The 25,965-nt window shown below is 46.0% G+C and overlaps 2 protein-coding genes across 2 annotated transcripts in view; both read left to right on the forward strand.

Moving 5' to 3' along the window:
• Positions 1-22,236, forward strand: part of RPTOR (regulatory associated protein of MTOR, complex 1) — a 160,815-nt gene extending 138,579 nt beyond the window's left edge. The window contains exons 26-35 of the mRNA XM_010578552.1: positions 417-531; positions 1,035-1,159; positions 2,441-2,545; positions 6,638-6,685; positions 13,371-13,477; positions 16,616-16,743; positions 16,832-16,918; positions 19,580-19,696; positions 20,292-20,421; positions 21,973-22,236. Of these exons, the coding sequence (XP_010576854.1) occupies positions 417-531; positions 1,035-1,159; positions 2,441-2,545; positions 6,638-6,685; positions 13,371-13,477; positions 16,616-16,743; positions 16,832-16,918; positions 19,580-19,696; positions 20,292-20,421; positions 21,973-22,041 (1,031 nt within the window). The 3' untranslated portion in view covers positions 22,042-22,236. The remainder of the gene's footprint in view (positions 1-416; positions 532-1,034; positions 1,160-2,440; positions 2,546-6,637; positions 6,686-13,370; positions 13,478-16,615; positions 16,744-16,831; positions 16,919-19,579; positions 19,697-20,291; positions 20,422-21,972) is intronic.
• Positions 22,237-23,526: 1,290 nt separating this feature from the next.
• The window catches only part of CHMP6 (charged multivesicular body protein 6), an 8,302-nt gene continuing 5,863 nt past the window's right edge, over positions 23,527-25,965 (forward strand). Inside the window, exon 1 of the mRNA XM_010578716.1 lies at positions 23,527-23,601. Coding sequence (XP_010577018.1) covers positions 23,527-23,601 — 75 coding nt within the window. The remainder of the gene's footprint in view (positions 23,602-25,965) is intronic.

Raw genomic sequence — 25,965 nt, forward strand, 5'->3', positions numbered from 1 at the left:
AATGCTGTATTTTAAGTTGAAAAAAAGAAAAAGTTTTCCTTTCTTTATTTTGAAAAAATAATGTTGATTTTTCTGTCAACACAAACCGGTATTTCTCTGGGCTTGGTTGTGCTTGCTTGCTATGTTCTCTTCAGTTGCCAAAGTCAAGGACCCCCTGATCTGTCATCGCGCTTTTTAGTTTCTACCTTAAGATGCGTGACAATCAGCATGGAGGAGTCGGGGCTGTCAGATAACTGGGATCTGGGAAGGTTCTTGAAGGAGGAAAGCGTTGGGGGGGATCTGTTGGTGAGAACTGGGAAGAAGGAGGAGGAGAGTGGTGACACATGGCACCGGGAAGCTGGGGGGGGTCCGAGCCCCGTCCCTCGGGCGGGATGTTCCCAGGCGCTGAGCTGTGGCTGCCTCCTGTCCCCCCGCAGGTATTTCCCGGCTGGATGATCAGATCTTCCTCAACAGGAACCCGGGCGTCCCCTCCGTGGTGAAGTTCCACCCGTTCACGCCCTGCATTGCCGTAGCCGACAAAGACAGCATCTGGTAAGAGTTTCCCCGGGTCTCTGAAGCGCCGCTGCCCTGCCGCCGCGCAGCACGTGCGGACGGGTTCAGGGCAGCACATCAAAGAGCATGTATGGATTATCATGGGGTAGCACTGCTGTATGTTGTTCCTTTTCTTTTCCCTACTCCCCTCTGTGGCCATCCTTCCCTCTTTCAGGATAGGGGGATGGGGCAGAGTCCTCCCAGAGTTCAGTGCCATAGTTGTAAGCATTGCGCTGAGTCCTTTTCTACAGGAGGTGCTGGGTTAGAGGGCTGCAAGTGAGTCCTGACAGATTTATAATAGTTACTTACAATTGAGCTTTTATCCTATTTCTTTCACAGAAGGTTGACATACATTATTAATAAAATGATGCTGAATACCAAAGGAGAAGAACAAATTGAATTGGTATCGAATGTATATAATTTTTAGTTTCGGTGTAATGAGCAGATCTCTTTACACTTGCACAGAGAACTAAGAACTGACTTGATATTTTTTCCTCCCCCAGTTTTTGGGACTGGGAGAAAGGGGAAAAGCTGGACTATTTCCACAATGGGAACCCTCGATACACCAGGATCACAGCAATGGAGTACCTGAATGGACAGGACTGCTCCTTGCTGCTGACTGCCACAGGTAAATAACACATTTTCCCACGTATAAGGGCAGGACTGGCAGGCCTTTGCAGAATTCAAGTCCACGTGAGCTGTTCTGGACCTCTTGCTCTCCCCTTTATGAATTTGGCCTAGGCTGACCCTTCCCTTCTCCTGTGGCTTGCCTGCCTGGTGTTAGCTGAGGAGGCATTTCCAGGACCAAACCTGAAAGTTGTTTATGGCAGTACTGAAATCTCTTAACTGCTTAAGTAGGTGCTGCAAAAATGTTCAAATGACTAACAAGTACTTGCTGAAACCACTTCTGATCACAGCTTTATTTGTTACATCATTCCGAGTCTTCATCGTTGCAAGTTCGCGGTAACCTCCTCCTATACAATACCTCAGGCAACGTGATTTTATTTGGTTAAAAAGCTGCTGTCCAGAGCTGAAAAGGAAATCATGCTGCAACCAAAGTATAAGAAATCAAATTCTGTTACTTGTGCTGGTTTAAGTCTAGAGCAGGCAGGGCTTATTTTAAGCACAAAACTTCCCAAACAGTTCTGAGTTTCTCTCTAGTCCACATATCTCACCCAGGGGAAACAGTTCACTAGAATGCCCTGTTGCATCACGTAAGGTGGCATGAAGAGCTCTTTCCCATTCATTGGTCTGTAAAGCTGTGAGTAAGATCTACTTCTCTTCCAAGGAACCATTCTTAACCTGTCAGTCTAAGTGTTTTCAATAGCTTTTCAAACTTCATGCTGAAAGGTACAGGTAGGGTATAATTAGGAGAGGTGGAAGAGGAGCTGAGAGGTCCTCTAAGACATTTTCCTTTCAATTTATTGATTCTTAGCACAAAAGTTTCACAGATGGGGAACAAATTGAAAAAATACATGATGTTCTTGAAAGATTTGCTGCTGATGGGCTGGGCTTTGATTCAGCTGCTTCTGTGGGGTTGTATTTTGTATTTAGTAGCATGCTTTTGTGGCTCTCAGCACCAATAGCAAGGAGGACAGAGACAAATCCTAGAGAAAATTAATGGGTCCAAGGAATGGAGTGACATCTAATGGTCAGGTGTTATTCAAGGGAAGGAGAAAAGCTCTTCCAGAACAGTTCCCAGTAGAACAATGCTTTAGGTTTCATGGCTGTAAGATTAGAGAGGAAAAGCAACTCTAATAAAAAGGATTAAGTTCAAGTGACATTCTCAGTTTTGGAGTTTGTATGACTATGCTGCTGCTTCTCTTCTTCCTTTGTTGTACACAAGTAATTATGAGAGTTGCATCAGCAGTGACATTGCATTGTGTTCTCTTTTGCTGTGTTCCTCAAGATGATGGTGCCATCAGAGTATGGAAGAACTTTGCAGACCTGGAAAAGAACCCAGAGATGGTCACTGCCTGGCAGGGGCTGTCAGACATGCTGCCAACTACACGAGGTGTGTTCCCACTAAGTTTTGTTGGAGGAGTGGGTAAAATTAATTTGTGATGGTAGGGTTTTTTTCTAGGGATGGGGAGCGTAAAATGGGTTTCTCAACTTCAGCCATTGGTAACATCCTTGTTCAACAGTCTCTGCCTTCTGGAATGACCTTCTGCCAGGCCTTGGTGAGGAATTACTTTTCCAGCTCTCGCAAAACAAACCAACATAACCAAAAGCCCAAACCAGCAACCTCACACACACACCAAAGAACAACCAGAGCAGCCTCTTGCTGGGGAGCAGAGGGGTATAAAGTCCTTACCATTCACAAGCTTCACAGCACCTGGCTTGCCCAAGCGTTCCTCTTAACTGTGTTCTTAAGGAGAGAACTGTAGAACAACGGTGGAACTGGGCACTGCCCTGCTCCATGCTTGTTGTGGCAGGAGGTTGTTCTTCCCCTTTGGGTGGGATAGTAGCTCACGTATTGCCTCTTTCCTTCTGATGGGCTGCTCAGCCTTTGCACAGCTTTGCATGTTGCACCTGTGACTTCCTTTAGCCTGAGCTCAAATTTTGGCACTTACTCTTCGCTGTTTGTTGTGGGTCAGGAGGTGGCAAGAGAATATGCAATCTAAATCTGACAGTGCAGAAGGACAGCACAGTTAGACATTGACCTGCTTTAAATGTTAGAAAAGTTGGATAGGAAAAGATGTAAAAAGGAGCACTGGCATCCAGCCATACACAGGATGAAGCCAGAAGACCAGTTTGAGTAACCCTGAAGTCTGTTTTAGGACATTAAAGGAGGTGGACGTTTCGTCCTTCCAAGACCTGTTAATGTGCTAGTGCTCTAATGGTGATTCTCTGTCACTTAACTATTTTTCATCAACGGTACAAGTTTCCCGAAATGTGCGGTAGTTCAATCAGCACTTGTGGGATTGATGCAGGAATTGCTGGGTGAGGCTCCCTGGCTTGTGCTATGCAGGCGGTCAGATGAGATGACCATCATAATTCATCCTGACCTTAAAATCTGACAGTTCTCATTTCCGAGCTTATTCAGTTCATCACAGGAGCCTGACACAGCTCTTTTAGCTATTACATGGCTCTTTTAGCTATTCATTGGATTTTACTAGTGCTGCCTTGTTGAGCTCGTATCTGTTGTGTTTTCCTTAACACCTCATGGTTTGTCCCTGGTGTTACAGGAAAGAAGAACTGTATTTGAAGTAACTTTAGGCTCTGTGCCTCACTGCGGTATGTGCACAAAACTGATTATAACCTGCTGGAAGTTTGCAGCCTACTGTGAAAACTGCCTTGGTCAAACCCTGCTCTTTCAGAGATGTCGTTAAAAGCAGGAGGAAAACAGTGGTACCCCACCAAGTGGCGAAAGGCTGGATCTCCTTAGATGGAGAGGAAAGTGTCCAGTAGTCATCTCAAGTTGCCCTTTGTAGTGTCATTTGGTTGGTCTGTATTTCTTGTCAACACCAGCTTTCCTGAAAGATGTTGGTTAATGTTTACCATCCCTGGATTCAGGATCTTGCTTCCTTGGTGCTGGTAACAGACTCACCCAAACAACTGGGAATTCCCCCAGGCTGCTCGGATCCTCGGCTTCTTGCTGCATCAGTCATGTTCAGGGATGATGCTGACAACTGGTGACTGAACTCCTTCAGGCTAATTCCATTTTCCTGCCTTACTTTCCACGAGCACCTTAGCAAGGCATAACATTTGCTGATTGTACCTTACTCTCTACAGGCCTTTAATACAGCAGAAAGGATTGTAAGCATCAATGTTTGGCATTGCAGAATAGGTTAAGAGCTGAGGCAAGAGCAGATTTTGCCAAAACAGGAGTGTTGAAACTTTTAAGTCTGGTCTCTTTAAGACTGTGGGGGTTTGCCCTTTTCTTTCCCTTATGGTCTTAGGAAGTCTGGGTCCTGTTGCACCGTTGGAACAATAGAATTCAGTTTGGAGGAAGAGAAGGACAGATTTCTTTGTGGAGAGAGAAATAAATATAGTCGCTTCAAAAGAGCTATGCGGATCAAGTCGCCTTGGAAATGAGACTCTCTTCAACAGTTATCTTTTGCTGCCAACAGTATAGTTGTGGTCCAGCACTGGCTCATAAAACTGAAGATGCATCTTTGAAGCTGCAGAGCTCAGGAGTTTTACTGGAGTTTGTTTGCTCCTACTATTGATTTCCTTCTCTCCTCTCCCACCTTTTTCCCCCATGTCATACTCATCTCTGAATTTAACAGTCGCCTTGACAGCAACCAGAATACTGACTTTCTAGGCAGTTTTCCCACTTATAAAAGGAGAGAGGAATATGCAATACCTAAATACATCCTTTGGAAGGTTGGAAAGCATCCCCACGTTGTCCAAGTAATGGGAGGTCAACAATAACATGCTCAGGGGCTGCCTGAGAGGGGGGAGCAGACCAGAGTGAGGCACAGAACTTAAACTTTTGCACTCTGTAAAGGACTTGTTTGTGGTGTGCAGCCTGAGGTAAGAGAAATGAGCTGATACAGCCAAGTTAGTGTATTAAACTTGGCCCCAGTCCATTGCACTTAATAGTTGACTTGAGACTCAGGGTAGGTGAGTCTTCATTTAGACACTGGCAAACTACTATGTGGGCACCCTCTTTTTCCTGTATGGGATTTTTCATTTTGGTCTTGTTTACATCTGCGCTCATGATGCACCAAGAAAGTCTCTTTCAATCAAAATCAGGGTATTTAAAGCAGCATTGGTACCAGGTGCTCTAGTGTAAGGCAGTGACTGGGAATCCCCAGCATGAGAGATGGAGGAGGCTGAGAAAAAGCCAAAACACCTGTTGCTAATAGCTTAATGTTTCAAAAGGTGTAGGAAAAACTAAGCATTTTTTATTGAGCAGCATAGGAAGAACATAAACCTGACGTGCTCTGAAGCTGTGATTTCACAGCAGGAGACTTTGGGAATTCTGGCAATTTCTGTAGAAAAGGATCTTTGAAGGCTGCGGGTTGTGTGAGTAGCGTGAGCTTGCAGAGCAGCACAGAGACCCATCGCCTGGTGCCTGCGCGAGAGCTCGGTTTAGAGCTGCCGGCTGGGTCACGCCACCCTCAGGCTGTCTCTTACGAAAAGTGGCCATGCTCGTGCTTCTGAACAAATCTGACATGTTTTGTATTGTTTCTTTGTGACAAAGGGAAACAAGCTACGATCCCCTGGTCAGAATGGTTTTGCCCTTGAAAGCAGTACAGTTCTGGAATTTGGAAAAATACGGAAGTGTAACCAGCTGCTCCACAATTACCAAATGCCGTCTGCTCAGCTGTTCCCTCCCCAGCTCCTTGTGTGCTCTCTGCAGATGCCTGCATTGTTTTCCCCCCTCCAGTCCAGCAAAGAGAACCAGTATATTGCTTCTAAAGGGCAAGGGCTGAAGGGCTCAGCCAGGTCTCTTCCTGAACACCTGGAGCTCCCTGTGCAAGATTTTCCAGGGTTGCCCCAAGGTGCCTCTCACTTCCCCATTTGCTGCCGTGCTCTTTTATTGCCTGGGGGTTTACAGTGGCTAGAAACTAGTCTGTGTCTGAGGCTAGCTTCCCATTTAAGAGTTGTTTAAACAGCACCCATGATGGAGCACCCATAAATTGTTTGCAGTCTCTGCATGCTGGTTAGCTGTCTGTCACCAAAGTGTGGGGCAGAGGAGCCCCAGTACGGCAACACTCGCTGCGGGGAGCCCAGACCTTCCATGGCAGAAGCCTGGTGTTCTGTGCTTCATTTGATTTGTACAGATGCCATGAGTTATTTGGATTTCTGTCTGTCACTTCCTGATGCATTTTACTTCAGAACAGGGACCAGATCATGCAAAGGATAGTCTCCTTGTTCAAGAAGAAATGTCAAATCTGTGCTGTTGTCAGCCAGCCAGAATACTCACTTCACACATGACAAGCGCCACCGTTGATGGCTTCCCAGGGAATGCTGTGATTGAACTAGTGCCTGCTCTCTGGATGGAGGCATGTGCTGCTTTTGGTGCTTCTGCTTCTCTTTTATGTTCTTTCCTTTAATTTGAGTTGCTTTTTCTAATCCTTTTTTAAGATTTATTTTTGCTCTGGCTGACCAACCTACCCTTAGCATCAACCCCTTAATCCCTGTCTTCTCACAGGTCTGGCCCGAAGGGTTTCAATCTATCTTGACAGAAGTAAACAGGGAGGTGAGTGCTTTCTTTCCTGTTACCTATGATCAGCTGGGGTGGGAAGGACCTCCTTGTCTGGCTTCGGGTTGGTTGACTGGTTGGTTGGTTGGTTTTTTGGCATTGTTTGAATGACTGCTGTGTCCTTGTGGTTCCTGGAAAGCTTTGCTGCTTCTACCTCGCCCATTCCTTGCCTTGTGTCTGTGTCCGTAACAGCCGTGAGAAATGCAGGGAGGGTGTCTGCGCTCCGTAGGTAAGCGTAGCCAACTGCTGAGAAAAAGGGCATCTTCATGTCATACTCTCTGAGCTTTCGGCAGCGAGAGGAGGTCTGGGTGGGATGTACAAGTCTCTCTTTTCCAGGAAGATTTTAAAGCATCTCTGGATGAAAGGGTTTGAATGACAGGTTCCAAACGTGAACCACTGTTAAGCTACTGTGGATTTTACTGGGGTTTATTTGTAATACACTTTTGCTATAAAGATCATGTGAAAAGGAGAAGCTGATGAATCTTTCCCAGGAGGCTTAGAATAGTGGACTTTTGGCAAGGCTGTGCCTAATAAATTTTACAAATTCTCTTCTTTCACGTGGAAGGAAGGTAAATAAACTCCCCAGCCTCCGTCTGTAGAAGCTAGGACTGTGCAATGTCTGCCTGGCCCCCTCCTCTGCTGCTGAGGTCTTCAGGGGAAACAGATGGCTAATGTGTCAGGGCATCTTTGTGTGTATGCACATCCATGGATGTTAATGTTGACGTAGTCATCTTGGATTATTCATCAATTATTAATATTTGTTGACTGATAAGAGCTGAATGTGTCTGTAATGATTAATAGGACAAAGATGATTGCAGTGGTGTGTGATTCAGAGCTCTTTAGCTTGAGGTCTTTGCAAATCTCTCTCTCACTGTTCAGAGACAGAGCACTGGGATAGAAATTAGTGAAGCTGATGTGTTGCTGTGAGCTGCCTGGCTCTGCATTTCACTCAAAAATCCACTGGCAAATGGAAAGGCTAAAATTAGCAAGACTTGGCTGCAGGGAATTCCCTGCTCAGTAAACCGGGTATCCAAACAGTTTAAGGAAATAGCAGCCACTCCCTTGCTGGATCAATACTGCTGATGCCAAGCAATTGCACTCTGCCCCAAGCATGCAAATAACTGTGAATCAATAAAATGCATTCACCAGCATTTTCTGGCCAAGTGTTCTTCTAGTGAAAAATGCAGCAAAAGGATTTCTTCTCTCCCACTGAAGAAGTCTTAAAAATGTATGAGGTTAGCTATTTGCTTGACAGCAAAATACATCAGCAATATTTAGGTAAAATATACTAGTTTTGTCACTAAAGCACAGAAAATCTGTTCTCATTGCCTAGGCTTCTGTGAGGAATTTTTACTGAAAGAAAGATAGGGGACTGTCTCTTCATTCTTGCATCACTGGGTGCTGGTTTTAGGCAGGAATTACCGGGCACTGCTGTATTGCAGATCAGTGGTAAATTAGAGAAAGACCAGTGGTTTAATGGTCCAGGTCATATCAGGTCACTGTGCAAGTCAGCCTGGGAATCCCTAAAGTTCGTGTGAGCACAGAGCAAAGTCAGCATTGTGAAGGCAGCTGAGCTGGCAGGAGTCTTGAGACACATTAGTGTGACCTTCTGCCCAGGCTGCTTCATCTCCTACTCCATCAGAGCTCTTTCGGGGTGTCTCAGCACACCGCTGCATTACCTCCTGTCGGCATAACTGAATGTGCGATCCGAAGAAGGAGACTGTGTTAATGAGAGAACATATATCTGACCTGTGCCCACCTCTATCCATCGCTGCCTCATGGGGGCTGTTGGTGCTGATATGTAAACAGCCATAATCTGTCCTACCTTGAGAAAATTTCTACTGATGCCAAGCAAGAAAAAATAAGCACGTACTTGCCAGTTCCCTGCTTCCTTCCTGCTCTCCTGGGGCTTCTGAAACAAAGTGAAAGATGTCAAATACCTGCTCTGCAGAGAAACAGGACCTTGCCCTCTGGAGGCTCTGCTCTGCTTTGAATACTGCTGACTCTTCTGGCAGTCAGTCAGCAATCCAGATGGGAGAGGGTGGAGAGGCAGCGTTCTTAGAAATTTAGCAGCTTACTGGAAGGGAAGTTTCATGGGGAGCTGCAGGGCTCTTGAGCTGCCTGGGGCAGCCTGCGACAGAGAGGAGCTTTGGCAGAGGGAAGGCTCTAACCTGCAAAAGGAGCTGATCAAATCAATCACACTCAAACAGAGCTTATACTGGAGAACAAGGAGGAGAGAGAAAAGTAGAGTGATTCTTATCTCCACATCTTCCTGGGGTTTGGTATCTTGTCCTTTAGGAATAAGAAGTTAGGGAGAAGAACCTTATTTCTGGTCAGATTTTTTCATGGCAATAAAATAATTGGAGAAGTTGCAGCTCCAGGGGTTTGTGTTCTTTTAATTGGATTCTCAGCATCACAGCTACTCTTCTCCCTTGCTGCGCATAGTCCTTGGCATCCAAAGAGTGATACGTTTTGAAAGGATGTTGTAGAAATTAATGATGAGTGAGGTCATACCACCCTCCCACTGCTTCCTGGAAATTAAAACAGTGATGCACCTCATTGCTCAACTAGGAAGGCCCATGATTAAAAAATCATCAGTCAGAATCCAAGATGCTTTTATATTGTGTTCTATGTAGGTATTCCTGATTTTATTGAAACGCCAAGTACAGGTTGGCCACATGCCAGTGACATTAAAAATAAGTACAGACACTCAGAATGCAGCCGCTTTCAACACCAGTGTTATTTGTTGAAATTTACACAAGGAACTATCCCATCCAGACAAATATCTGTTGCTCAGGGGGAATCCTGAGGGAACAGCCATAGAAAGTTACAGCTTCAAGAACGGCTGTTGATGTGTGTTGCCTTGTATATAAACTCACATCATACAGAACTGCAAGTACTAGTGTTAAAAGACTCAAAAAAAAAACCCACCAAAAAAACTCCAAACGATAAAAAAAACCACAAACCTTTAAAAATTTATTTTCCTGAGCTGTGGAAGATTTGTTGCTCATTATCTGAGAATATAACATTCCTTATGGGAAAACTGTAATCTTAACTAATGATGCATTAAAAGAAATGCATTGCTAGGATGCCTGTTTCTGCAATTCATTGGCTTCTGAGAGTGCCATGGTTTCACTACTGGCCTTTATCAGATGGTTGCATTGGTGTCACGGCATTGCCCGTCTTTACTCCGTTTCTGTACGTAGGTGGGAGCTTGGACATGGGGTGGCAGGTAATGCAAAACCTGGCTGCGTGGCTCAGGCAAGGAGCTGCGATTGCATGGGTTTGCAGAGTACGTTACCTCTCTGCTAGAATGAGGCTGAGAAGCATCTTAGGTGCCAAATGTGCAAGCCAAAACCCAGCAGGTGAACTGCAGTCTCAGTTGTAACATCCTGGAGAAGGACCTCTGTTAATTAAAAAGGAAATGATAATTAGTATTAAGTCCCACGTTTGCTTCTCATCCCAAAGTACTAGGAATTTAACATACAAACATGAGCCAATACTGTTATCATTTCCACCATGAAAACGTTTGCTCGTACACAGAAGTGGTTCGGCTATTTATGTCTCATTTCGTACTGTGTCGTCTTTGAATTTAACATTTCACACTCGGAGGAAGCTTTCCTTCCCTGTTACATGCTTGTGAACAACTTAAATTTATGTACAGAGGCTTTTCTTCTCTTCAGACACATTTGAATTCTGGTTTAGCATTTCCAGTCGCATCCTGGGGTCCCCTTTCCCCCTTTCCTTCATCCACTTCTTTGTCAGGGCATCGCCTAGGCTGCAGAGGGAGCGGACGGACCCCCCTGGTCCGGGACTGGTGCTCGGCACAGGCACAACCTCTGCAGCCAGGACCCACCACCGTTCCGGGCTGCAGATGGAGCCGGCTCCGGCTCCCAGCGGGAAGGTGCCAGCAGTTCTCCTCGGCTGCGGCTTTTATGCAAATATTCTGTGATTTCTGATGCCTGCGTTGTGTGGTGCAATATGAGCAAACTGTACTCTGAGACTGCCTAGTCCACCCGCGAGCGCCGTGCATCAGAAGCAGCAAAAATGGTATTTTGTATTTTCTTGAGAGAAGAAGGTGGTTGATGAAAGAAAGGGAAGATGCCTTGTTATGGGACGATCAAAATGCTGCCCTTGCCTCTTCCAGAGAGTAGAGGTTATCATTTATATGGACTATTTAAGTTTTATAAGAAAGGCAGGAGCTGCATTGGCTGCTTGGAAGAGCACAACATACACCAACATCATCTCCCTCCTTTCTTTCCACCTGTGGGCTCTCTGTCAGCTCCTGGTTTGGGGTGAACCCTTGTCCTTTCTACCTGGTCATCTCTCATGGGAGATGTCTGTGCCATTTTACATAAAGGGAAACTCCTCTGGAGCTTCGTCCCTCAGTGAAACTTTCCCTAGCCTTCTAGATGGCATCACTGAATATACTCAGTGCTTAAATTCCTGACAGATGCACCAAGATAAGCACCAAAAATGCCAGTCATCACTCCAAGTTCACTGGCTCTATCCCCTTCCACAGAAAAGACACCTGGAACCACAGCAGGCTGGGGACTTGCTACCGATCAGACTGAAGAAAAACATTGTCTTCAAACTGGGGAATGTAACTGGAAAATTGGGAGCTTTAAAACTGCCTAAGAGCACATTGCCTACTTAACTCCATCAGTGATGGTAATGGCGGTATCTATCTCGGCCTGCCAGGTTTATCTTGTCACATGGGCCATAAACAAGATGACAAATGGAAACACTTCAGTGATGTTTATCATCTAAATCACTGCCTGCTTGTTTGCCTCGGATCTCTAGCAGCCCTCCGAGCTGCCAGGCAATCTGAAGTAACAATCAATTTGACTCGCAAGGTAAAGATACAAGCTCTCAGCTTAGCTGAGAGTCCCGAATTTCCTGCGGTAAGATGACGGACTGTCAATAAACATCAGTAATCTTCTCAGTGGTATGCAGCAAGATCAGGAAACAGCTTGGATGTGATATTTAGGAAGGGGAAGATGGGCAAAATGTTTTATCTGGATCTGTGTAAAACAAGGTCATTTCATCATCTTTGAAGAAAACTCGGTGTTTGTAGGATGCCTCTCTTGTTCCCTTTGTGCCCTGTAAAGGTGTTTGGTCTGGTGAAAAGTACTTAGGGACCTTTGGTGAGAAAGCGCATGTTGGGGTAGGTTTAATTTGCTGTTGGGGCTAATTCCTAGCAGTAAATTGAGACAAATTCACATTTGTACCTTCTGGACAAGCAAGTTGTGGAAATACAGGAATCCCACTGAAGGCGACTGCGAATGGCTCGGAGCAGGAGCCTGCAGTCCTGATGCATTGCAGAGTGCTTTCTGACTCTGGCTTGCATGTGGTTATAAAATACTTCTCAGCACCAGAGTCTCGGTTTGGCAGAGATGAGAGGGTGAACCACTGCTCTGCAAGGCAAGGATCCTGCTTCTGCCTCTGCTGAAGGGAGAGCCCTGCCCCAGGAGATGAAAACAAACACAAAAAATGGAGTTCTTGTCCGGTTCCCTCATGTAGCGCTCCTGGGGTTTTCTGTTTGTGTTTTTAATGTATGAATAAGAGTCTCCCTGGAAAACCAGTAGATTTGGGGTTGGGCAGCCTTTGCAGCATAAAAAGCAAGAGATAATTGGTGTACAGCTCTCTGCTTTAAGCAGAACGTTTCTGTACTGTGGAGGCGGCACACAGGTACAGAGAAGTCCCTTCTAATTAAATGAACAAGAATTGTTCCTCGGAGATTTCCCCTGCCGAATCAGGCGTTTTATTGCCAGCTATTTCCTAAGTCCCAGTATCCAGTTTGTTCTGATACTTGTGTGCTCTGTGCTTAAGAGAGCCCGCTCACTCGATGGCTTTTGGACATCTTATTCGTCCAGCTGGGAAAGGAGGTGACATACATTTACTCTTCTCTGGAAATTGCCATGCTGGCAAAGTTCATGAGTTCATGCAGGCTACTAACCTGTCTGTAGGCAGGTGCCCATGTCAGGTGTTCTGGGGATAGAAAATCCCTTGTAATTCTCTTACAACATGGATCAGACGTTTTTCTAAACTTCACCTAGCCGTCAGTTTATGCCCTCAAAGATGAGAAAAAAAAGCTCTCATATTTTAGCTAGTGTAATTGCAGGATGTTCCCCTCCTTACCTGTCTGTATAGCAAATTGGTTTTTACTCCTACCAAGTTGTTTAATTCGTTATCTTGCAGCAATGACTATGCTATTCCTTGTTTAGAAACATCGCCCCTTAGCCAGATATTTCTATGGTAATCCAGAGGCTGTCAGGTCTTGCTGTGTGAGATGTCACCAGTCTAGTCTACTTCAATCTTCATTTAATCTGGTGTTTTCTTAAAGTAGTGGATAATTTATACTCCCTTGGAAGTCCCCAGTAGCTTGGCAAGGTCCCTGGAAGGCTGTATTCACCTGCCTACAGAGGGGCCATCTGCACCTTGGCTTTTCTAAGCACTTAAGCTAGATAAGGGGTCAAAGACATGTTTTGGACTCAAATCCAGGACCAGCTGATCTGATCCCATTCGGAGGACATATGGATGCACGTGTATGTAATTTTATATTTCTTCTAATGATAGTTTCTGTAGTGTGAGGTCATGAAAGCTGGTGTTCTAATTAGTGCAGCTCTGCCTGTGCTGATGCAGAGAGTAATTTGCATGTCCTGCCTGTGTTTTATCTTAGGAGCAGGAATGGTAGTCGACTGGGAACAAGAAACCGGGCTCCTGATGACATCGGGAGATGTGAGGATAATCCGGATCTGGGACACAGATCGGGAAATGAAAGTACAGGTAACATCTGCGTGTTTATCCCATTCACCTTTTTCCCCTCCTAGAAAACATGCCATGCAGTGAGTTACCTCGTGCACAGCCAAAGCATCTGAGACTCATCTGTGAAGACCTGACAGGTTCTGGAGCTCTTGCTTCCCTGCCTCAGAGTCATGTTACAAGATAAATAAAAATACACACATACTTAGTGAGCATGTCAAGTCTTTCCTGGAAGCTGCTGCTGTTATTCTGGGCAGTGTGCAGCAGTGTGTGGGAAGGGTGAGGCTGTGAAATCCAGAGGCAGGCCCCAGCATACAGATAAGGTTTCCTATTAGCACATAATTGAAATAGTGTAAAAATTCTTGAGGAAATTCGGTGGTGAGTTGGGTCGGTGGTAGAGCATTCAGACTTGCTGCTGCCATCTCTGCTTCTCTGGGACACGCACAGAGCTATTTACAGAGCAACGCTGCACTGGTACCTGCCAGCCAAAGGTCTGTTTTCAGGGAATCTGTGTCCACACAGAGAGCACGTTCATACGTGCTCAGTCCACTCCTGAGTCAGGACCCCAGTGCTCGACAGGACAGAAACACGAGCATTCCCTAACCGTGCACTGCTCACGTGCAGCCAGTGGAATTGTTGCCAGCTCGGGCCAGTCTGACTCAGGTCAGAAGTTTGCTCCATGTTGTCTGGCCCAGGGTAGCAAAGGATGAAGATGCCTGCGAGCCTGCTGGCAGCTCCCTCAGCATCCCTGCGTCTCCCTGGGGAGCTGGGCGGACCCGTGCACTGGGGCATCCCAGGGTGTTCACATCTCGCCTCTGAAACAAGGCAGCACGAAAGCAGTATTTCAGTCGTACGTAACCTTCTGTGCAATGTAATGGAGAAAAGACGCAGCAAGCGTTCATGTCGCTTGTAATCAAATGAAAGTTTCTCAGAAATTATAAGGAGAAGCAGCTGGTCTGTGAGAATGGAGTCACTGTGCTGGAGAAAAAAGGAAGACTAGTTTTCAAAGCTTCTAGAAATTAATTACCCTTGGATGAACATTAATTACGACACTTTGACCCTGCAATGCAGGATAATTAAGCCTATGTTAATCTTAATTACTTTCACATATTATTTTTTCTATGTAAATTAGGGAACAGCAAAATTCAGGAGGTGAAAATCTTTTAAATTATGATGATTAATGATTGCACTGAAAGTATCTGAAAACATGTTGTTTCTTTTTTAATTGCAAAGATTGGTTGTGTTGAAATTCAAGTGATTGAAACTTCCTGACTCAGTAACACTGGAAAAGTGAAATTCAGCACAAAGAGCAGCGAAGCTATGTAATCCAAGCTAATAAAGGTGCCTTCCCACTCTTTGAACTACAAAAAGTGTACCTCTGGAAGCACTTGGGATGTAGCTGAAGAAGCAAGTACTTCATTTTCACTTCTGCTGATTGTTCCCGCTTCAAAGACAGGATCTGGGTTTAGGCAGTTAGAAGAGCTGCTGAGAACAGCCCTGAAGGTTGGTGCCTCTAGCCAGCAGCATCTTCACTCAGCTGAGGCTGTGAATAGCAGCTAGGAAAGGTGAATATGCAGAGAAGCAAAAATAGGATTGAAGTGTGAAATTAGCTAATGCAGTTCTAACGTGCCTCATGATTGTTATCCTACTTTGTCAGTGCTGCTTAGCTTTTTTACCTGTTTAATTGAAAATGTTTTTCCTCATAACAGATGTAGATATTATTCCCAACAATTACATTGCTTATAGCAAGTAAAAAGGGGGAAAGTAGCAGCGTTAGAGTAAGAGTGCACACCGTGTTCTCAGCACAGCTGTCCTTGCAAGCTCCAGCCTTTTCCATGTCATTTTTTTTAATACACACAGTGTGTGGCATCTAATGAGATAACCTGGATCTACTTGTCACATGTCCTAAAGTGGGGACTGATAGGTGGCACAGCACTGGCTCGCTTTATCTTGTGTCAGTGATTCTCCGGTGCTGTATTGTAGTCAGGCAGCTCATTGTGTTGTCTGAGGCTTACGTGTCCGCTCTGACGTTGTTCAAGAGCCTCACCGCCGCGTGCTGCCTGCGGCTGCCAGGTGTGGAGAAGAGGAAGGTCAGGCTCAGACAGTCCAACCATAGTCTGCTTAGTTTGGCCCATTTGCACCACCACCAGGGCTCTGCAGAAGTGTAATGGTGATCCTAATGATGAAGGGAGGAAGAGAGCTAAGTGTTTAAAGAATAAAATAAAAAGAAACTGAAAGAAATGGACTTCATTAATGATAACTGGAGCCATTCTGGGTAAAGGGAACTGCCTTCTGGTATAATCGTTTTATTGTTTCCAGGGCCCAGATATGGTTTTTGTCTGGTACAGACAAAAAAAAAAAAAAAACCAACACAAACCCAAAAAACCCTGCTTTTACAAGAGGTGTTTAAATAACTTCCTAGAACTCTTTTGGGTGTTGATATGATGCACAAAAAGGGCTAATACCTTGCAACTTTGTACCTAATACCTTGCAGTTTTGTTGTACCTTTTTTTGCATGGGTGGTGTTACCTATAGCATACTGTATGTTTGGTTTTATACGTGGTGTTATGTATGCTATTATGAGTTTTTTGCTTTATACAGGTGTATTTGTCTTATATGACTCTTCTCCTCCAGATATATACCGTCTCTCCTGCCATTCTAATCGCATTTACAACCTGTACACAACAAAGATGGTTTATGGAGAAATAATTCCTCTGGTCTTTTATTTTAACTAATTAGATATTCTTAGTAGACAATAATGTTAACTCATCCTTCCCAAAATAGACCTTGCCTTCATTTTGGTTTATAAAGCTGAATGACTTGCAAAAGCTGTTTTTTCTGGAATTCCTTCTCTGGGCCTGGCTCTTTGGGTCGAACTGTGGGACTTGTGGCTCAAACACGGCAGCAGCAGTGACCGTCATCCCCAGGGTCACCACCTCATTTCTGGTCGTGTCCGGAGAGCCTGAAGGAAAACTTCACACTGATGCAGTGTCATAGTGTTCTGAGTGACAAGTGGAAACCCTGGTTTAGTTTTGGACTGATTTACAGAATGGGGAGAGGAAGAGGAGGAGGACAGTGGGTCCGTCTGGTTTAGAACCTTGACTGTAATGACTTGAAGACACATCATGTTCTCAGCTTGGTTCTTTTGTGCTTTCTCCTTAGGATATCCCCACTGGAGCTGACAGCTGTGTGACCAGCCTCTCGTGTGATTCTCATCGTTCATTAATTGTGGCGGGGCTGGGTGACGGCTCCATCCGCGTGTTTGACAGGAGGATGGCTCTGAGTGAATGGTAACTACCCGTCCTTCCCAGGCGCAGTGGGGTGCTCACATTTCCTCCTCCTCCTTCCCTTCAAAACATTTCTTTGCTTGTTCCTCAGCCGTGTCATGACCTACCGAGAGCACACAGCCTGGGTGGTGAAAGCATACTTGCAGAAACATCCAGAAGGCAACATCATGAGTGTCAGGTAAAAGAGATTTTACTGTTTGAGCTGTTTTCTCTTAAACACAGTTTGGTTTTCCATTTAAATTCTGCCTCTGGTATTTCAAGAGCTAAGAGGGTAAAGCTCTTTAGTTTGACATTTGCTTCAGTAATTAACTCCTGCTCCAAACTTGGTGGAGAGAAGGCAAAAAGAAATTTGAAGCTTTCCTTGGAAGCCTGTTAGTGTGGTTTGAGAGTAAACAAGAAGGCATCTTTGCTGAAATCACTATCACGAGGCGTGTGAGGGAGGAATGGAGTGAACCAGAAACCTAAGCTAGATATAGTATATCTTATGGTTGTTGTTCTTTATTGCCAACATCTCTGTGGGGTCATTTGAGAGAGAACATGAGAAGGAAGGTTGATGTTGCATCTGTTGGGCATATTGCTGTGCAGGATTACTTTGCTGTCTAGCAATTTTCTACACATAAATCCATTTCTGCTGCCTGGTAAATACTGTGGAGAGAGCAGCATATACTTATTTGGCCATTAAAGAACAGCAGAATATAATTTAGTGTTACAAAGCCACTGTTTGCACACAAAGAAGCTCTTTTTCTTGATTACAAAATGAAAACAGAACATAATTTTCCAGGATTCAGAACATTCCTGAGGTGGGGGATGGGCCAGCAAAAATGTATTAAGATTTTCAGAAAGGGGATTATGTGATACAGCTGCCAGATTTGTTGAGCTCACATATTAGAGTTTTTAATCTTCCTTTCCTTAATCTCCTTCAACAATCCCAGGGGTCAGGCCTGTACGCTTGGCCAGCCTGGGTCTGCAGGCTCGTTTTTTCCCTCTCCTCAGTGCCCTTCTCAGCACGTGGTACTTTCTCTTGGGATTGAATAAGTATGAGAAAATGTCATACTTCAAAAGACAGGTCTGGTCTTATCCCAGAGGAACTTGGTTTGTTGAGACAAGCCACCTTGATTTCAGTTTCTCCCAGTTCACGCCCTTCTTCACTTGACAGTAAGATCCAAGAAAAATGTTAGGACGTAGCGAGGTCTTGGTCTAGCTATTTCCTGAAAAACTTGAAGGCATTGTATTGCTTGTGGAGCAGTTCTCTGAACCTCAGTGAAACTTTTTTTTCTGGACCAGAGGCAGGAGTTTGTAACAGGAATGGTGACTCGGAGCTGGATCCTGCGGCTCTCCATTGCCCGGCACTGGTTCACCACATCGTACTGAGTTCAGCCACTTTGATCTATGTGCTAGTGCTGCCACAGTGCTTCTCGTTAACCAGCAGGTCTGCTTTTATCAGGCTGACAGCGTTGCTAGAAAAGGTCCTTAAACACCTTCTGAATATTCTAGTTTAGTAGCTTAGCTGCTGTTGACTTGTTGTTGCCTGTTATTGTTCACCTGGGACGTGTTCTCCTATGTAGTCCCTCATCACAGAACTTCACTTCCATTTTAAAGCTCTTGCATGGTCTTCCAATATATTCAGAACCATTTTCAAGTCTTATAATGGTTCAGAGCTTTAAATGAATTTACTGTCTATTTGATCTCTTTCAAACAATATTTCCATCTAGTCTTCGGGATCTAAATCAACCTCAAGTTTAATTTGTCTTGAATTTAATTATGTGACAGCTGGAGTTGCAGCTTCCTATAATGATAGAAGTAATTCTGTATAACAGCCTTTTGATTAGTATTAGATATTCTAGAGGTAAAGAAACTGAAGGCAATATGCTTCTTAATGCTTTCATTGTTCATAACTCTGTATGGTGATTCACAGTTGTATGGCCACCAGTGACTTCAAAAAAATAACACTTTAAAAGTTGTAATACCAAAAGCCTTACTTCTGCTGCCAGCAGAATAAGATTGGATGAGTTGATTTTGAATTTAATTTCCATGAAAGACTTTTATGTTTGTCTTTCTGTACACCAGTTGACCAGTCTCTTATAAGGGTCTCAGAAGAACAGAAGTACCATAACAAAATCTTCAGTTGTTCATTCCAGGGCTGTAGGAAAAGATGTACCCTTTTCACATCTAACAGACATGATTCTACTGAAGTATTTCAGAGAGATCACTTAACAAAAAGGAATCATTTGTGCTTGAAAGGTGCTTGATCTACTAAGCACAGTATCTTGCCACTGCCACTATTGCTTTCCCCACCCTCTCTTCCTTGATAAAGTCATTAACAGGATTTACGCATCGCCTGAGCGTTAGCAGGGTTTGTTACACCTGGTCCACAGAGTACTTTGGACAGCGAGGACTTGTGCATCTGTGTCCAGACATTTGGCATAATGGATGGTACCAGCAGATCCCATCTGGTTAGAGTTTTCTAATACAATTTCCTACTGCGAAAAGGAGAAGGAATTTGGGTCTGACATGCAGCTTGGAGTATTGAGTATGACATAACAGTAAAGGCACTTACACTCAGCGATGAGCTGTAAGCGATAAAAGTAATAATGGATCACCCCTGAGGGCAGAGGCAGAGCTGTTTGCACAGCACTTAATGCGTTGGGGATGGTACCAAATATAAGTCACATCAGTGGGAATTCAGCGGTACTGACAGAGAAGGCAAGGGTGCATGTCTTCTCTATCCTAATTTTCTGATCGAGGTGGGCAGCTCACAGACAGGCATATGGCTCCATTTCCTGGACTTTAGGATCTGGTTTGGGTACAGCCTGACGTTGTGAAACTCATGTGTTGGCAGTGTAAATGGAGATGTGCGGTTCTTTGACCCCCGGATGCCAGAGTCCATGAAGGTCCTTCAGATAGTCAAAGGGCTGACGGCCCTTGACATTCACCCCCAAGCCAACCTCTTTGCATGGTAAGTTCTGGTTTCCTCTCTTGCATCCCTGGAGTGGATGGAGAGGACAGTTTGTCTCTGCAGACATGGTTCATGGGTTTTTGTTGGTTTTGTTGTTTGTTTTAACCTCGCCACAAACAGTGCGGCTTCTTTCCCATTTTCGCAGCTCAGGAATTTTATCCCTTGCGTGCATTAGTGAAACCTCTGCACTGGTGACTTGGCATGATGGTGTACAGTCTTACACCCGTACGTCAGATCCCTGTTCAATGTCAGCATGTGTATTTTTGGGCTCTGAGTGGGGACCAGCAACGGCTCCACCAGCCACGTATCCTGGGGTTGTTGGGGGATCCACTTTCAGTGTGTGTGTGTGCATCAGCTCTTCGTGGTTTTTTGTCTCAGTGTAACAGGTAACTGTGGTTCCAGCCTTTCTGTAAATCTTTCTGCACTGAGGTTGCTGCAGTACAGTTAAAGTCAGTCTCCCCACTTACAAGAACTCATTGCGCACTAGTCTGATGAACAGCTCAGGTCGACACAGCTGGAAAGGGGGCTGTAGGCAACAATATTGTTCTTACCACAGCATTCTCAGTGACACCATGTTCTCTTGATTCCCTTCCAGTGGCTCAATGAATCAGTTCACTGCAATCTACAACGGAAACGGGGAGCTGATCAACAATATCAAATACTACGATGGTTTTATGGGACAAAGAGTTGGAGCCATCAGCTGCCTGGCTTTCCATCCTCACTGGGTCTGTATTCTCTCCCTTTGGATTTTGGAATTTGTATTTCTTAGTTAATGTCTGTGTTGGAAGAGGGAAAGGCGCAGACACTCCTCTAGCACAGAGACATGCTGCCCCAACCTAGTTTTCTGAGAATGCTTTGAGCCTGACTCTCAGCCCAAGTCCTTGGTGCTTGTCCTCCAGGCTGTTCCAGATGACCACGCTGCTGGTGCTGCCAGTTTGTGATGTGCACCTAAGACTAGAACAGGACTCCCAATGGCTGAGCCCTTTTTATTCGTGGGTCGACTTGATAGACTGTTCCCATTTCTTCCTATCACTTTGAGACTGCAGCCTGGCCTAGCTCTGTAGTTCTTGCCACAGAAGTTGTCCGAGGTGAATTTGCCTGGAGCTGACTGGAGAGGTGAAGTCTCTTGCTTCCAGCACACAAAATTTTATGTGCTTATTTATTCCATGCCTCTTCTCTTGCAGACGGTGGGCTTACCCTCGTGTCTCTGTGGCTGCTTTTACATCGCCTTATGTAAGGCTTTAGGAAGACCTAATGCTGTGCAGTAGAAAAACTGCACGTCAGAAAAATGAGAGAACTGCAAAAATTAAAGGCATAAGCTGATAAAGGCTAGAATGAATCAGAGTAAAAAGGAAGTTTTGGAATACATCAGAGCTGAGGTGGCTCTGCAGTAGTTGTAAGAGAGAGAATCTGGTTGCTACTTAATTAGGTGGCAGGTGCCCATCTGCATTATGGACTTCGGCTCACCCAGAGACGAGAATAAATGAAGGAGATTGAAAGCCTGAGAAAACAACGTGAATGGATAGGAAAAACAGGAGGAGGTTAAAGAAGGCATTTAGACAGTTATTTTAGAAACCCGCAGATCAGAACACAAATATTTAATATGTAATGGGAAAGAGTGGTGGGAATGATAAAGGGCTGAGAAGAGAGGAGGGAAGAGCTGTGCTAGCCTGTGAAGATTTGGTATTAGCTGGGCAGGGAGAGGGAAGGCAGCTTCCCTGCCTAGGTTATGTGCATTTTACATCCTGAAGATAGCAAGTTTAAAGGAAAGCTTGACTCCTCGGCTTCAAAAAGCCGCTTTGCAAAAAGCTAAAGAGTGATTTTGCTGTTCTGCAGTTTGGGGGAACGGAGAAAGAAGTGACTAATCATTTGAAATGTTTTGCTCTTTAAATAAGCAAACAAACAAAGCCCTGTCCAGCCTGAGTCTCCACGGCTAGGATTGTTCCTGGGCCTCTCGGTGGAGGGAATGCTAATTTTCAGTCCAGGCAACTGTTCCTAACTAGCAGATTTGCAGTCATTTAGAAAAATTATGTTAGCAGTTGGCAACTAATAGTCACCATAATTTTTCCCTCTGGCTGAAATGGGCATATAACTCGCTGGGACGATGTAGGTGCTGGCAGAAATGTCGTCAGAGCTGCGTTGGCAGATGCACTTAAGAGCTTTCGAGCATCTGGGCGTTACTGCTGAAAATGTCGACCGTTACCATTTTGCCTGTGATGTGCCTCTCATTACCGTGTGACACCTGTACGTTTATCCCCGATTTGCTCTTTCCACAGCCTCATCTGGCAGTCGGAAGCAATGACTACTACATCTCGGTGTACTCAGTGGAGAAGCGGATCAGATAACGGCTCGTGGCAGCGGCACTGGAGAAGGGAGTCCCAGCAGGCAGGGCCGTGTCTCACCCATAATGTACATAGTGAAATTATCGACTTGAATGTTTAGTGTTGGCTGCTGCTGCAACCCATAACTTGAACATTTTTTTTTCCTGACTTAGCTACTGATGATTTTGACAAGGGGAAAAGAGACAATCTCCTTTTTTGGTTTGGGTTTTTTGGTTTTGTTTTGTTTTTTTTCCCAGCTATATCCTGTAAAAGCTACAGAAAAGGAACATTTTATTTTTGTTTCCAGTGGTTGGCTTCTCCGTTAGAAACACGGCTCCTGAGCTTGGAAGGACTGGATGAGGCAATACCCTTGAAAAGGGCTTTCTGTTTTAGTCTTTGTTTCTTTGTTTTGCTGGAGCGTAGGTTGCTTTAAGGACTGAAGTCAGGACTCACCTACAGCTCTGTGCGTTCGACCGGGCCATGGGACCCCTCCAGCTGCTGCCTACCCTGTGCCAAACAGTAATTCCTCCGACAGGGCAGCGAGACCCGAGCTGTCCGTCTGCAGAACAGTGTATGTGCTCCTGCACCGCCTGAGTGTGGGCAAGGGAAGCAGGAAAGTGTCTCCTCTGCACGAACCTTGTCCTTTCTGCTGCATCCTCTCTGGTGGAAGCAAAGACAGAAGGCAGCTTGGTGGCAAGGGGAGGCAGGGATCCTGAGGAAAGGGGCTTGAGATGACAGGAGCAGGGCAGGATGCCACCATACCGTAAGGTTGCACATACAAGAAGAAGAGGAAAGAAAGAGAATGAACGTCTCTAATGTCCCAACAAGCCTGGAGCAAGTCACTCACATAACCACTTTCCACCCAAGCACATGATGCTGGTGGGGAGGTCTGGGGTATCTCGATCACTGTTACTTCTGCAGTCACTGTCCTGCCCACAGTGAACTCCACAAACACGTTTGATAGCCTGGGAGCTCTACCCAGCCAGCAAGGGAGGCTCCAGGTTCAAGCCACGGGCTTTCATTTGCTCTGATGTGCTAATATTCAGCAAGGTGATGGTCAGGAGAATTTGCACACTTGCTGCTGTGTGTATGCAGCTGCCCACCTGTGTGTGAACGTGGCTGTGGCTTGTCTGTCTGTCCCTGCAGAACTGGGCGTGTAACCACACATGGTCTGAGCACAAGAGAATCACTGAAGAGGGGGAAAAACGGCAGGTCATCCTGCTTTGAGCAAAACAGCTTTGTCCCAGCCATCTAGGGGAAAGCCTGCTCCATCTTCCGCACCTTCTGTGTCTGAATAATGAATGTTTCTGTCCCTTGAAATCCATAATGGGTCTGGAGATGGATGTGGGGAAGGGGTAGGCAAAGCAAAAGGGGCAGGTTCCTTTCAAGTGCTGCCAAGGTGTGGTTTAGCTGGCCAAGAACAGAACTTGCACTGTGCAAAAATCACTGCAGCAACAAAGGTTGACCTGCTAAGTCCAGAAGTCCCCAGTTTTTCTTCCAGTCGGTATCATGGGGTCTGCAGGCTCCCAGCAAACTCTGCCAGCGATGAGGCTGACAGTGAAAGAAATACTAACGAGGGAAGGGGTGAGAAACACTCTCTCCCTGTGCGGATGGTGGCTTCACCTCTGCCATGGCACCTACATAGTGCGTCTGACCTGTCACTGCTCCTTTTACACCAGATAATCTTGTTTCCTGTATGTGTTGAGGCAGCTGGGCCATGCAGGGGTCGTGGAGATGGCCCGGTGGCTGTCGCACGCTCGCTGCAGGGAAGCTAAATGTAAAGTGCCATACGCATGTCTGGATGCTGGCTTTGGTGAGGGTCCTTGAGCCGTGGAGGTGGAGCAGATGCCGAAGGCTGGGCACTGTGTCCTTACCCTGAGCACCGTCACTGTCCCCCCTGTAGCAGGGAGGCCGAGGGCCACTTCACAAGGATGATGAATCAAAGGCTTTAAACTTAAGAAAAACTACCTAAAAGTCCACTTTTAAGTTACCAAAAGTTAATTATGGTCTAACAGAGCTGTGCCTCTTCCTGACCCGCTCCCGTGCCGCTCCGGTGTTGGGTCCCAGCGGTACACATCTCCTCCACCCTGCCCGTGCCAGGGGCCAGCGAGGGGCCGGCAAGCATGGAGCCAGAGTTTGGGATCTACACATAACCGATTAACATACACAGCTTAAAAAACAATAGATTTTTAACTTATATCAGTGTATTCATTAAAGGAACAAGAAATACCTGGCAAAATGCAAAGGTGCGTGGTGGGAAGCTGCTGTTCCTTGCCAGCGCTCCCCGGTGCCAGCCAGCCCCTGCGGCCAGGAGGTGGGTTTTTAACTAACTTGGCCTGTTTAGCTTTCATCTAAGCGTGTGTGTGTGTGGGCTGTATTTTCACAGGTCTGATGCAGAGATTCAATCATGAAGTTTAACCAAGGATCTGGAGAGCATCCTACCTAAAAGTTCACTTATCTCTATTTATTTTACAAAAATAAAAAAATATAAAAAAACCACACGATTGTAATGTGAGAGTAAAACAATTACAAACAAATAAATGGTTAATAAAAAATAAATGCAGAAACACTTCCTGGTCTGAGGATTATTTCCTGGGGCAGAAGTGGGGAGGGGACACAGCTACAGCCCCAGAAGGAACCAAGTTAAATTTTAGGTGTTTCCCTGCAGAGAAGAGGCTGGTTACATGTGGAGATCCTGGGCAAAAGACACTTGTACAAGCCAGGTCACTGCTGCTGAGGCTGAGCAGAAATGTGATGTTTTTACTTCACAGCTCTGCAGGAATGTATGTGTGGGTCTGAGCCCCACTTGTGCACTGCCTGCAGCCCAGAGCCGCCTCGCTCCGAGCAAATAAACTGAAATAGTCAGTGTTGTCCTTGTCCTGAGGGCCTGTGTATCACCATCCCGTCCCTTTCCCGGGGTGTCGCTTCCACCAGCATGGTGACCGATGCTCCTGCAGTGCTGCTGGGTCCCAGCTGAGACACCGAATCACCACCAGTGCTGCATGTTCCAGTTCCAGTGTCCACAGTGAAAGAACAGGGGGGTCGGGGGTCTCTCCCAGCTGGACCCAGAGGGCAGGGACTTCAGGAGCGGGGAAGGGTGGGCAGGAGGAGCTGTTGGGGCAACTGTCAAAGCCACCGAGATCTGGGTCCTGTCCCTGCTCCCCTTGGGGTGACGGCCGTGGCAGCACTGGGCATCTGCGTGGACACTCGTGGCCTTAAATGACACACGGCATCCAAGGGCTCAGCATCACTGGGGCCATGGCACTGGGAACCACCTTCTACATGGTTTTATTTCTACTGTTTTTCACCTTGACCCAGCTGCTGCTCTGCGGGACAGCATTGCCTTTGCAGCAGCAGCGTGGACACAAGGGCTGGTCTCTAATCATCTTCTCCAGAGGCAAAACTGTAATTAGGGATGTAGGGTGGCACAAAACGAGCAGGTGGGTGGTCCAGAGCAAAATCATGGCAGAGGAAAAAAGTGGCATTTTCTGGCACATTGCCTCACAGACCCAAATTGTTTAAGTGACCTTTGATCCCGTCGGGGAGTGCCGTCCTGCAGGCTCTTCCTCTGGGCAAACCCCTGCAAGCGGGTTGTGGTTGAGGTGCGGAACAAGATGGGAAGGGAGAGTGGGAATGGCTCTGGATGCAGGAGCAGCGCGCGGCAGGACTCCCACCCCTCGGGGAGAAAGACCCGGTGCACCCCTCGGTGTGGGCATAATAAAGCTGAAGCGGCAGCCGCGACCACTGCCATGGCCTGTCCTGGCCCCCTGCTGAGCCCCCTCTCCCCACCATCAGGCCGTTTGTGGTGGGGCCACGCTCACTTCTCGTGCCCAACTGCCCCCAGGGACCCCAAAACTGCAGCCAGTGCCAGAGCCTCTCCTGTGCAGGGACGTGGAGACATGGGGACACAGGGACATGGGGACACGGGGATGCAGGGACATGGGGACA

Source organism: Haliaeetus leucocephalus, unplaced genomic scaffold, assembly GCF_000737465.1.
Source record: "Haliaeetus leucocephalus isolate CR32 unplaced genomic scaffold, Haliaeetus_leucocephalus-4.0 Scaffold646, whole genome shotgun sequence".
Taxonomy (NCBI): Eukaryota; Metazoa; Chordata; class Aves; order Accipitriformes; family Accipitridae; genus Haliaeetus; species Haliaeetus leucocephalus.